The following is a 13,573-nucleotide window of genomic DNA, read 5'->3' as shown; positions in this document are numbered from 1 at the left end:
GTACTATTTGCTGTACTATACTTTTGTATATTTAATGACTTTCTTTCTAGGTGGCATTTGCCTCATGTTGGAATTGCTGGGTCAAAGGGTATTCCCTCACATCTCTTTCACATCAATTGTTGTCCAGGCACCCTTCTTTCCACTCATTATGCCATCTCCCTAGTTCAGACCCTCACCACCTTTCACCCGCTGTGATAACCTCTCCCAATTGATTTCTCAGTTCCAGTCTTTCTCCTTTCTAATACACAATATTGTTGAATTGAATTCATGTGTGTGAATTGAATTTAACTGAATTCATTTGCTTTTCGATAGGTTGACTTGAATCTGTTCTCTTTCCATGAAAGCAAGGATTCTTCCTTAAGAAATTTTTGCTGTACAGTAGTAAATAACTATAGTAATCTACTGTTTGATAAACCCAAAGACTCCAGCTTCTGGGATAAGAACTCACTCTTTGACAAAAACTGCTGGGAGAACTGGAAAAGAGTATGGCTAGAAACTGGCCATATACCAACATCCACACCTTATACCAAGATAAGGTCAAAATGGGTACATTGTTTAGAAACGAAGGGTGATACTGTAAGCAAATTAGGAGAGTTACCTGTCAAATTTATGGAGAAGGGAAGAATTTATGACCAAACAAGAGATAGAAAACATTATGAAATGCAAAATGGATAATTTTGATCACATTAAATTAAAAATTAAACAAAACCAGTGCAACCAAGATTAGAAGGAAAGCAGAAAGCTAGGAAACAATTTTACAGCAAGAGTCTCTGATAAAAGCCTCATTTCTCAAACATATAGAGAACTGAGTCAAATTTATGAGAATACAAGTCATTCCCCAATTGACAAATGGTCAAAGGATGTGAGCAAGCAGTTTTCAGAAGAAGAAATCAAAACTATCTATAGTCATATAGAAAAGTGCTCTAAATCTCTATTGATTAGAGAAATGCAAGTTAGGCACCTATCAGCTTGACTAATAGGATAGAAAAGGAAAATGATAACTATTGGGGGGATATGGGAAAATTGGGACATTAATGCATTGTTGGTGGAGTTGTGAATTGATCCAACCATTCCGGAGAACAATTTGGAACTATGCCCAAAGGGCTATAAAACTGTGCATACCTTTTGATCCAGCAATACCTCTACTAGGTTTGTATCCCAAAGAGATTATAAAAAAGGGAAAAGGAAGACAGCTAGGTGGCGCAGTGGATAGAGCACCAGCCCTAGAGTCAGGAGCACCTGAGTTCAAATCTGGCCTCAGACACTTGACACTTACTAGCTGTGTGACCCTGGGCAAGTCACTTAACCCCATTGCCTAGCCCCACCCCCCAAAAAAGGAAAAATATTACATGTGTTATATGAAAGGAGAGGTTAGCACTCCCCTTAATAAGGATGGAAAAGGTCCTAATGGCCTTTGCAACACATATACAGTTAAGGCATTGCCACCTACTCTGTGGCATCTGACCATGTTTTGGGGCAGCCAGGTGGCACAGTAGATAGAGCACTGGCCCTGAAGTCCAGAGGACCTTAGTTCAAATCCAGTTTCAGACCAAACACTTGACGCTAGCTGTGTGACCCTGAGCAAGTTACTTATCCCCAATTGCCTAAAAAAAGGGGGGGGGGAAGGACTCACATGTACAAAAATATTTAGAGCAGCACTTTTTGTGGTGGCAAAGAATTGGAAATTGAGAGGATGCCCATCCACTGGGGAATGGCTGAGCAAGTTGTGGTATAGGAATGTAATGGAATACTATTGTGCTATAAGAAATGATGAGTAGGTGGATTTCAGAAAAACCTGGAAAGACTTACATGAACTGATGCTGAGTGATGTGAGCAGAACTAGGAGAGCATTGTACAGAGTAACAGCCACATTGTGCAATGATCAACTATGATAGACTTAGCTCTTCTCCGCAATGCAATGATCTAAGGCAATTCCAAAAGACTCATGATGGAAAATGCTATCCACATCCAGAGAAAGAACTATGGAGTCTGAATGCAGACCAAAGCATAATACTTTCATGGCTTTTTTTCCTTTCTTGTGGTTTTCCTCTTTTGTTCTGATTCTTATTTCACAAAATGACTAGTGTAAAAATATGTTTAACATGATTGTACGTGTATAACCTATATCAGATTGCTTGCTGTCTTGGGGAGGTGGGAGGAGAGGGCAGGAGGGAAAATAATTTAGAACTGAAAATCTTATAAAAATGAATGTTGAAAACTATCTTTACATGTAATTGGAAAAAAAAACAAAATACTATTAAGTGGGGAAAAAAAGAAATTTTTGTTGAATTAAATTAAATTGAACTCTTTTGTGTTTCTCTACAATTCCCACTAGTACAGAGCTTTGTATAGAGTAGAAGTTCAGGAAATGTTAACTGAGATTAAGAATAAACTTATGTTAAGTATATTCCTTGGTTTCCAACCCTATACAGACCATTCTTCCCATGGGCCATCAAATAGAAATCTCAGTCACAAATTCTCTCCAAAAGCATCTCCATGGAGAATCTTCCTGGCTTTTTTTCTCCTTTAGGCACTTTAACTCATCTAGCCTCTGAGAAAACTGCAGCCTAACCCACTGGATAGACACCAACAGGTTTCTTACATGATCCTCATTCCAAATTCTTTCTCTCTCTCTCTGTCCCCTCCCTAAAGTAATAGCTTACATTTATATAACACTTTTCCCCATAATAACCTTGCAAGATGGGTATTCTAAGTATTAGCCTCCCTTGATAGAAGGCTCAATGACTTGCTCATGGTCACGCTATTTTATGTGTTGGAACTGGGACATAAACTTGCCTTGACATCTAGCCTTTTTTTTTTCCTTCCATACCACATTGACTCTCCAGTGGCAGCTAAGGCTGTCTCACTCTTTCCTTCTGTAGCAATCCTTCTTCCTCCATAAATCTGATGATTAAACGTTCGGTAAGGTTATGTGCAGCCCTGAACCTCAAAACCCTATATCTCTTGGGAAGTAACCACCTCTAATTTCACAGCCATTTGGAGAAGCCCACTGGCATATTTTTACCACTCTGCATGGCTACTTCTGCCCTGACAACTAAGCAACCTGAGATCTCTAGAGACAGATAAACCACATGCAATCTGTCCCTGTTTAGCTTTCCCTGCAGAGATAAATCTAGGAAGTTAATAAGTAGCTGGGGGGAGGCGGGAAAGGGGAAGTATTGGGATAGATGGACAGAGAATGAATGGAAGAGCACACAAAGTTCCTATTGATCATCAGTCTTGATCTTCTCCACAGCAGATAGTGTGAATACTCAGTTAGGTGGGGAATCTAACTGCATGTGATGCTACTTTGCCAGATCTCTGCAAAATTAAATCTATAGATGTAATCTCCTCTCTTTGTAAGCTTTTGTACTATTAACCACCTCCTCTTGTTAGATACTCTTTCCTCCTTGGATTTTCTTGATTCTGCTTTGTTGTGGTTCTCTTCTAACTTGTCAGATGAATTCTTCTTGAACTCTTCTGTAGAATTGTCATTCATGTCCCATCTTATAACTCTGTCCTAGCCTTCTCCTCTTCTTTCTCTCTATTTCTTCTCTTAGCAATCTCAGCAGCTCCTTTGGGTTCAACTCATTTCTTTGTAGATGACTATATATATAGCCCTCATCTCTCTCCTGAGTTCTAGTCTTACTCTTCAACTACCTGCTTGACATTTCCACCTAGATGTTCCATAGGCACCTCAAGCTCAGCATGTCTAAAATATGTCTATTCTCTGTAAATACACCTTTACTCCTAACTTCCCTGTTTCTGTTGAGTATGCCACCATTCGTCTAGTTACCCATGTTGCCAGCCTTAGAGTCATCCTTGACTTTTCCCTCTCCTTTAATCACTGTATACTACCAACTGGGATGTACAGAGTGTTCAAGGATGACTACCACCTCTGATGTGACGGCTTTCTGAGCCCTTTTCTGGGCTGCTCATCCACCTTTGGTGTCTACCTGCCATGCAACTCTCACCTGTGGCTCCAAGAAGCTCTAGCACTTGCAGCAGCCACACCCTGGTAAACCATCTAGGCAGACTGGCTAAACCCAGTTGAGGGTAACCAACAGACCTCAGACTTGTCCTTGAGTTAGGAGGATGTCTATCCCAAGCATGTGAAGATGTCTTCCCCGATGGAATGGGTAGATGAGAACAATTTGTCCTAATGGTCACAAAGGTGGCTGAAACAGGTGCTATGGAGTGCTTAGAGCTTGGTCTGACATCAAGGATGCCAAGGTCATCCACTGTATCCTGGGCCATTACCAGTCATCTTGACTTTTGTCTTGCCACTGGACTTTAGTGGCTGTGGGAGAGTGAGAGAGAGGGAGAGAGAGAGAGAAAGAGAGAGAGAGAGAGAGAGAGAGAGAGAGAGAGAGAGAGAGAGAGAGAGAGAGAGAGAGAGAGAGGGAGGGAGAGAGAGAGAGAGAGAGAGAGAGAGAAAGGGAGAGGAGAGGAGAGGAGAAGAGAGAGAGAAAATGAGAATAAGGAATAAGGGTACAAATTGAGTGATTAGAAATGTGAATTTCATGGGGCAGCTAGGTGGTGCAGTGGATAGAGCTCTGACCTTGGAGTCAGAAGGATCTGAGTTCAAATCTGGCCTCAGATACTTGATACTTACTAGCTGTGTGACCCTGGGCAAGTCACTTAACCCTGATTGCCTCACCAAAAAGCAAAAAAAAAGAATTTCTAATGTGACAAATTTGGAAATGTGAAGGGATATTTTTATCTTCAGCTCAGTTAATAAATAAGCATTTATTATATGCCTACTATATGCCAGGCACAATGCTAACTGCTGGGGATACAGATAAACATGTTTGTCTTCTTGAACTTAAAGGGCTTACATTCTTTTTTTTTTTTTGGTTGGGCCATGGGGGTTAAGTGACTTGCCCAGGGTCACACAGCTAGTGTTATGTGTCTGAGGCCGCATTTGAACTCAGGTCCTTCTGAATCCAGGGCCAGTGTTCTATCCACTGCGCCACCTAGCTGCCCCCACATTCTTTTTTTAAAATAAATTTTTATTACTATCTTTTATTTTTACATCACCTAGGTCTCCTCCTGCATTCTTCCTCCACCCTTTCTCAGGGGGCCATTCCATGTAAACAAATATTTTTTTTTTTAAAAGAGAAAGAGGAGGAGAAAAAAAATTCAGCAAAACTGATCAACACATCAAAAAAATGTTCATTCAGTGTTCTACACTTGTGGACGTAGGAGTGGGTCGACATGCTTTTTCATATCTCTTCTTTGGGGCTTAGTGTGTTCTTTGTAATTTTGAAACATTCCATTTCTATTGTTGTGTGGTAGGTGTTTTCTCTGTTTATATTGTTACTATCATTGTTGACATTGTTTTTCTGACTTGGTTTATTTAACTTTTCACCAGTTTGTGTCTTTTCCTATTTCTCTGTATTCATTATGTTTGTGATTTCTTGCAGCTCAGTAATATTACATTTTATTCATGTAATACACTTTAGCCATTCCCCAGTCTATGGGCATCTACTTTGTTTCTAGGTCTTTGCTACCACCAAAAAGTGCTCTTATAAATATTTTGGTGTATAAAGTCTTCCTCCCTTCCTCCCTTCCTCTCTCCCTCCCTTCCTTCCTTCCTTCCTTCCTTCCTTCCTTCCTTCCTTCCTTCCTTCCTTCCTTCCTTCCTTCCTTCCTTCCTTCCTTCTCTCTGTCTGTTTCTCTCTCTTTATGACTTCCTTTGGATATGGAATCTTTGAATCAAAGGCTGCAGACATTTCAGTCACTTTCTTTTGAAATCCCATCTATCTTTCCAGAATATTTGTAGTAGTTTACAACTCCACTAACATAAGTGTGCCTGTCTTTCCATAATCTCTCCATCAGTGACCCTCTTTTGTCATCTGTGCTAATTTGCAGAGTGTAAAGTGAACCCTTAAGATGGTTTTGATTTGTCTTTCTCTTATTATTTGTGATTGGGAACATTCTTTCATTTGCTTGCTGGTAGTTTGGGATTCTTCTTGTGAGGATTGCTCATATCCTTTGACCACTTCTCTTAGTTGTCTGGATATATTAGATATCAAACATTGATCAGAGATATTTGATGCGCAGATTTTTTTCCTAGTCTCAGGCTTCCCTTCTACGTCTTAATTTTGTTTGTGCAAAAGCTTTTCAATTTTATGTATAAGGGTCAGGGGTCAGAGAGAGAATTACTTCCACCTTACTTAAAGAAGGGATCCATTTATCAGGTGAGAACACACTTCATTGTTACTACAGGTGAAGAATCCTAGACACCTCCCTAAATCTGATCTTATTGGTGGAGGGACATAGTCATACTAGGGGCCTATATAAGACCAGTAGCTAGTTCAAAACCTGACGAGGATTACTGGGGATGGGGAAGGGGGAAAGCAGGAGAATCCCCTCCCTAGAGCTCTCTTGTTTGCAGCTTGTTTAAATCTCCTGAACTTCTTCTAACTTTTTTATACAAGCCTCCTAGGGTATGACCAAGTATGTCACCCAATAGGAACAACTTCTGTTGTACCTAGAGAAGTGTCCAGGTCTTGCTTACATTAAGTGAACAACTCAGATGTGTTCTCAACTGATAAATATAGCAGGCCATAGCATCTTATCATTTACTTTAAGTGAGGTAGGATTATTGTCTAGGCTGACCTTTGGCCTTATGTATGTCAAGTCAGTCCATGTTGCTTGTCCTTCGTTCTTGAAGAGGACCAATGACATCAGCAGGGTGATGTTTTGACTTGCAAATGAATTGGATTTAAGTGAGGCAGGGCTGTGCAAAGTCACCAGCCTCACTCTCTCCTCCAGAGTCATCAGAGTCCAGTGGCAAGATATAGGTCAAGATGACTAGTGATGGCCCAGGATGCCATGCAGCAGGAGACCTTGGCCTTTTTAAGGTAAGGTCTTTCCCAGGTCTCAGTTTGTCTGAGGCAACACCCATTCAGTAGTCAAAGGTGAGGTAAGAATTGAAGTAAAAATGCTCTACTTTGCTTTCTCAAAATAATCCCAAACAAAAGAACTATGTTTCTTATGGAATGTGATAAGGGGGTAAAGGAAATTTAGGTACACACATGCCTTGCCAACAGTCACAAACAAGTAAGGGAGCAGGATTTAAACTCAGCTTACTTATTGTCTCCAAATTCAGCATACCTTTCATCAAATACCAAAGTGGCAATGTTAGGAATTTTATATCATAGTTAGGTAACATCATCTTTGGTGATGGTGGTGATAGTATGAATAAAAATCAGTTATATTACACTTCATTGCTTAACATTTGACTAACAAACTTAACTTATAGTCTCCTTGGAATTAGATGGTGACGATTTTCATTATCATCATCATCATTATCATCATTATTATTATTATGGCTGCTAGGTGGCACAGTGGATAGAGTGCCAGGCTTGAAATCAGGAAGACTTATCTTCCTGTATTCAAATCTGGCCTCAGAGTAACTTAACCCTGTTTGCCTCAGTTTCCTCATCTGTAAAATAAGATGGAAAAGAAAATGGCAAATCACTCTGGTATCTCTGTTAAGAAAACCTCAAAAGAGGATCACAAAGAGTCAGACACAATTGAAAAATGACTAAGCAAATTATTATCATAATTAAAAATGACAGTGATAATGAAATAATAGCTTACATTGATATGTTGTGGTTTATAAAATGCTTTTTTTCACAACCAACTGTAAAAAAACTTCCTTTCATATTTTGAGAGACTGAGACTCTGTGTGTGTGTGTGTGTGTGTGTGTGTGTGTTGGAGCCCCAGCAGGACTTGAACTCAGACCTTATGATTCTAAGTCATAAGATCATGGGATTTTAGCATTAGAAAAGTACTTACAGGTTATCTAGTCCAATTGTCTCATTTTAAAGATGAGGAAGCCAAGGTTCAGTGAGTTTAAGTGACTTGCTCAATTCACATAGGCAGGAAATGTCAGATGTGGAATTTGAACCCTGGTTTTCAGGTTCCGAATCCAGTATATCAGACTGCCTCTCTATGTAAATAGTGATGGCATGCTTTGTGACTGAAATGTTACTTTTACTGTTAAAAAATATGATATGGAGGAAAATTCTGGAAGAGTTATAGTTTTGCTATGGTTACTGATGGCCCTAGTGGCCCCTACTCATAAGGGGTCCCTGGGTCTGCTTTCACATAGACCATGGTTTAGCCCTGGGGAAGTTCAACCCATTCCTGCTTTTCTTGCTTTCTCTGGCTAGTTATGCCATGATGCCCTTCTCCCCCCCCACCCCGATCTCAGGGAAAATCTAAATAAAGTTTAGGCATGACTTATTTTTAGGATTAATTGAGTCCCTCTAGAAATATTACTCCATACTAGACCAAATAACATTCAAGAAATATAAAGAAAATCTTCTATAATTACCTTCATCCAGCCCAGTACAACAAACTAGAAAGGGGTCCATCAGAAAAGCCAGCATGAGGGCAGGCAAACAAGATAAAAACTGCCAATGAAGGTCAGGCACATTTCTGTGACAACTAACGCCTCCATCACTGTGCCTGGCAACAGGGGGATTGGAGAGCTCAGATAAGGCTCCAAAAACACCATTATTCACAGAATAGCAACTCACTGGTCAAGTCAGCCCATAAACATTTATTAAATGCCTATTATGTACCAGGCAATATGCTAAGCCCTATGGATACAAAGAAAGGCAAAAGACAATCCCTCTTTTCAAGGAGCTCACAGTCTAAACAAGCTATATACAGGCTAAAACGTAAATAATCATCAGAGGGAAGGCACTTGAATTAAGGGGGATCAGAAAGGCTGCCCGTAGAAGGTGGAATTTTAGCTGGGACTTGAAGGAAGCCAGGGAAGTCAGGAGGTGGAGATGAGGAGGGAGAGAGTTCCAGACATGGGGGACAGTCAGTGAAAATGCCTGGATTGAGGAGATGTTGATTTTTTTTTTGTAATGACCTCTATCCCTTGTTTGGTTAAAAATTCATTCCATACCCATAGCTGTGAAAGGTTTACAATCTGCTTCCTTTCTATTGTTTCATGCTATGATTTTTAATATTTATGTCATATCCATTTTGAATTTATTTTGGATATGGTATGGGATGGTGGTTGTTGTTATTGTTTTTGCCCATGTAGATTATATTCCTGTGGGTCTGTTTAGATGTGGCTCATAGGGAGGAAAGAATAGACATATCTAGCCTCTTCCCCCCTCCACCTTCTGCCTGGGAGTCTTTAATTCCTACCAGGAAGGGAAGCAGGGGGTTGAGGCCATAGGCCAGCCACTCTGCTCTCCTCTGGGAGAGGGAGTACTGAGCTACAATTACATCTATCTGCTCCCTTAAATATTGTTAATGTAGGGGGAAGCAATTTTTAGGTTTAACCTAACTCCTGAATGCTGTTCCTTAATGGGGAAGGAGGATCCCAAGCTTTATATTCAAGGGCTTGACTGCCTTTCCATCAGATGCTAGTTCTAAAATGAACACACATAGCAAATAGCAAATAAACTCATTTATCTAAGTAGATAACAAAACAGAAATCAGAGAAAGTATACATAGGAGAAATATATCAGACAATATAGATTAAATGAGTTCTCCTTTTGGGAATGAGATAATCCAGTTCAACCAGGAGAGAGAGTCCCAGACCTCACTCAAGGGGAAATTTCCCAAATTCTTTAGAGTAGCAAGCTGGGGATAGGGACTTGATAGGGATGGCCAGCTTATCTACATGCCACTTCCTCTCAGTCTTCCTTTCTCTTTCCCTGAAAAAAGGTTGGAATTGTTCATCTTCTCTGTCAAAGTTGGAAGCTAGAAGTCCTTTGAGCCAAGGGTTTATAGGTATAAGCCTAATTTCTGCCAAACTGCTTTCCAGCTTTCACAGTTCTTATTAAATAGGGAGTTTTTTTTTCCCCTAGAGAATTTGTTTCTAGATTAGGAGCTTGCATTCTAACAGGGTAGACAACACATATCTAAGGTGATGGGGATGATGGAAGCAAGGGGGATCAGGAAAGGCTAGATGTAGATGACTGAATGGTGCTCAGAGATAGGAAGGGAACTATGGAAGTGTTTTGCATGACTACACGTGTATAACCTGTATCGAGTTGCTTGCCTTCCCAGTTAGGGTGTGGGGAGGGGAAAAGGGAGAAAATTTGGAACCCAAAGTTTTAAAAATGAATGTTAAAAAAATTGTTTTCACATGCAACTGGGAAATAAGATATACAGGCAATGGGGTATAGAAATCTATCCTGCCCTACAGGAAAATTGAAGGGAAAGGGGATAAAAGAAGTGGGGAGAGATAGAAGGTAGGGTAGATTAGGGGAAGGGGTATTCAGAATGCATGCCATCTTGGGGTGGGGGGAAGGATGAGATGGGGAGAAAATTTGGAACTCAAAATCTTGTGGAAGTGAATGTTGAAAACTAAAAATAAAAAAAAGAAAATTAAGAAAAAAGAAAAAAAATTGGAAGGGAGGAAAAATCAGGAAGGGAATTGAGAGAACTTATGTAGTATGGTCAGATTTCTAAATAACAGTTATCTTGGTAAAGTGCTTTGTATCTATTATCTAATTTGAGTATTTCAATAGTCCTGTGAAGCAGGTGCTACCATTACTCCTATTTTACTGATGGGGAAACGGAGGTTCAGGAAGGTTTTATCAGACTCACACAGTGAGTGTCACCTTGAACCCACGTCTTCCAGACTCCAAGTACACATCCCGCTCTCTAGGGCACATTGCCTGGGAGAGGCTTGGGACTCAGGGGATGCCAGGGCTGCAGAGCAGCCTTTGGTACCACTTCTGACTTGTGTTTCACTTTCTTAAATTTGATACGTCAGCTTCTTCATTCATCAATGACCATCAGTTTAAGGTTGGAAGGGACCTCAGGGGCCTTTTATTCCAGTTCTCTCATTTCACAGATGAGGAGACTGAGGTCCAAGGGAGGGGAATGGATTTGCCCAAAGTACAGGTAATCAGTGGAAGAATCAGGATTGGAATCCAAGGTCTCGGACTCCAAAGGCTGAGTTTCTTTCTTTCTTCCTTCCCTCCCTCACTCCCTTCCCTTCTCTCCCTCCTTCTTTCCTATATCTTTTCCTTTCCTCCCTTCTTCCCTCTTTCCTTCCCCAGCGGCACGCCAGCCCTCAGGTCTAGCCCCAAACCCTCGAGCTGTAGTCACCGTTTTTTTTAAAGTTCCATTCGACCTCACGCGAGCCCCAGTGCGGGCCCCGCCTCTCCTTGGCTCACGACCTTCCGGCGCGCACGCGTAGACTCGACTTCCTTTTACTGCGCAGGCGCCGTGCCCTAGGCAACCCGGAAAGAAGACGTTCGGGTAGTGCCTCAAGATGAAGTACGAAACCTATAGTTTGATGGGATTGGGGACCCTGGGGAAGGCAGTAGGGTGGGCGGGCGGGGTAACCTGCTCCAGGTCGGGAGGGCGACCCAGCGGGGGCCGGGGGGGGAGGCGGGAGGGAAGGGCCGGGCGCTGGCCTCGGGTGGCGCGTTCCGGCCTCCCCCTCATCTCCGCTTTCCTCTTCTCGCTCCCGCAGTGCCCTGACCAAGGTGAAGCTCATCAATGAGCTGAACGAGCGGGAGGTGGAGCTCGGGGTGGCCGAGAAGGTATCCTGGCACGCCGAGTACAAGGACAGCGCTTGGATCTTTCTGGGTGAGGCCTCCGCGTTCCCTCCTCCTCCCCCTTCCCCTTCCATTCAATTTTCTAAACGTTTAATAAGAGCCTACTACGTGCCAGGCGACGTACTTTTCCAGCCCCTTCTCAGGGCAGCAGCCCTGACAGGTCCTCGCGCCACTGGGGCCTCTGTGCCCACCCACGTAGGTAGGGTACCCCGAGGATTTCCACACCACTCTAGATGTCTGATCTCCTTTGTTCCCTCCACAGTCACAAGGAGTGTCAGGCTTAGCATTTTCATTTACGGAAAAGGAAGGTGTAGCAGGTAGGGTAAAGCACAAGAAGACCTACTACACCTGTGACCACAAGCTACATTACATTAACCTTGGAGGCTTCACCTCCACCTCCCTGAGCCTTGGGCAACTCCCTAAGATTTATATTTTAAGTTAAATAGGGTTGCCATCTCTAGAAGCTGATACCTTGACAATAATAGGGAATTTAAGAAGAGGCTCACAACCTAGGTGTTATCCTCAGCCCCACATCACTCACTCTTACCCTCCCCATACAATCTGTTGCAAAGTCCTGTCAATGCTGCCTTCTGTTAATATCTCTTTTGTATGTTCCCTTCTGTCTTCTAACGCTTCTACCAACCTGATACAGGTGCTCATCACCTCATACCTGGACTATTGCAGTAACCTGCTGGTTGGTCTTCTTTCCTCAAGTTTCTCCTCCTCCATTAACTTTTTTTTTTTTAATTTTTAGGCGATTGAGGTTAAGCGACTTGCCCAGGGTCACACAGCTAGTAAGCGTCGAGTGTTTGAACTGAGAGCGGATTTGAACTCAGGTCCTCCTGACTTCAGGGCTGATGCTCTGTCCATTGAGCCACCTAGCTGCCCCACTCTATTAACTTTCAAAGTGATTTCCTCAAAGCACAGGTCTGACAATGTCTTCTCCCTATTTAATAAATTCATTATCTTTTCCCCTAAACTCTGCTCCCATCCAAGCTTCCCCTAATACTGTAGAGGGCTCCCTCATCTTCCCAGTCCCCAAGGCTTGAAACCTAAGTGTCATTCTTGACTCCTCACTATCTCTCACCCCCCATACCCAATCTGTTGCCAAGATGTATTGATACCTTTGCAGCATCTCTCCAACATATACTTCTCTCTGATACTGGCACCACGCAGGTACAGGCCCTCATCATCTCATATCTAGACTTTTTCAATGGCCTGCTTGGTGGGTCTGCCTGCCACAAATTTCTCCCTACTCCAGCTCATCTTCTATTCAACTATCAAAGTAATTTTCCTAAAGTGAAGATCTGACCATACCACCCCCATACTTAAATTTCAGTGGCTCCCTGTTACCTCTGGGATCCGATATAAATCCCACTGTTTGACTTTCAAAACCTTTTCTAACTTGGCCCCCTCTTACCTTTCTGATCTTGTACTTTACTCACCCCTATGTACTGTGCAATCTAGTGGCCTTCCTTCCTTCCTTCTTTCCCCTCTTCTCCTCCTCCTTCTCCCTCTGTCCACGTAGGGAACCATATACTTATCTTTGGGTGCTCTGTCCAAAGGAATATACATTTTGATTGCTGAAACCTTGCAAAATATCTTAGGGTTTATGGGCTAGATTTGTTTCTTTTCTGGTTCCTACTTATCTGTTCTGTCATTTAAAAAGACTGGCACAATTAACTTTTTTTTTTTGTTTTTTTGGTGAGGCAGTCAGAGTTAAATGACTTGCCCAGGGTCACACAGCTAGTAAGTGTCAAGGGTCTAAGGCCGGATTTGAACTCAGGTCCTTGTGACTCCAAGCCTGGAGCTCTATCCACTTCGACACCTAGCTGCCCCTGACAATTAGCTTTTTTGCCCCCATGTAGTTTCATATATGATTTCTTGAAATACAGCATTGGGAAACCCAGGCTGATGGCTCAGGAGGAGAGAGTGAGGGTTGGTGACCTGCACAGCCCTGCCTCATTTAAATCCAATTCACTTGCAAGTGGAGACATCACCTATCTGATGTCAT

The 13,573-nt window shown here is 42.1% G+C and overlaps 1 protein-coding gene and 1 non-coding gene across 2 annotated transcripts in view; both read left to right on the top strand.

Moving 5' to 3' along the window:
* The first annotated feature begins 1,351 nt into the window (after positions 1–1,351).
* LOC144455093 (U6atac minor spliceosomal RNA) lies at positions 1,352–1,473 on the top strand. The gene has a single exon (XR_013483756.1). It is a non-coding gene; the product is annotated as a U6atac minor spliceosomal RNA (small nuclear RNA).
* Positions 1,474–11,186: 9,713 nt separating this feature from the next.
* RBMX2 (RNA binding motif protein X-linked 2) overlaps positions 11,187–13,573 on the top strand; it is a 32,989-nt gene continuing 30,602 nt past the window's right edge. The window contains exons 1-2 of the mRNA XM_020969793.2: positions 11,187–11,275; positions 11,475–11,590. Coding sequence (XP_020825452.1) covers positions 11,271–11,275; positions 11,475–11,590 — 121 coding nt within the window. The 5' untranslated portion in view covers positions 11,187–11,270. The remainder of the gene's footprint in view (positions 11,276–11,474; positions 11,591–13,573) is intronic.

The sequence above is a fragment of the Phascolarctos cinereus genome, unplaced genomic scaffold (assembly GCF_003287225.1).
Source record: "Phascolarctos cinereus isolate Bilbo 61053 unplaced genomic scaffold, phaCin_HiC Scaffold_8;HRSCAF=390, whole genome shotgun sequence".
In the NCBI taxonomy this organism is placed as follows: domain Eukaryota; kingdom Metazoa; phylum Chordata; class Mammalia; order Diprotodontia; family Phascolarctidae; genus Phascolarctos; species Phascolarctos cinereus.
This window is presented reverse-complemented; position numbering and strand designations above follow the sequence as displayed.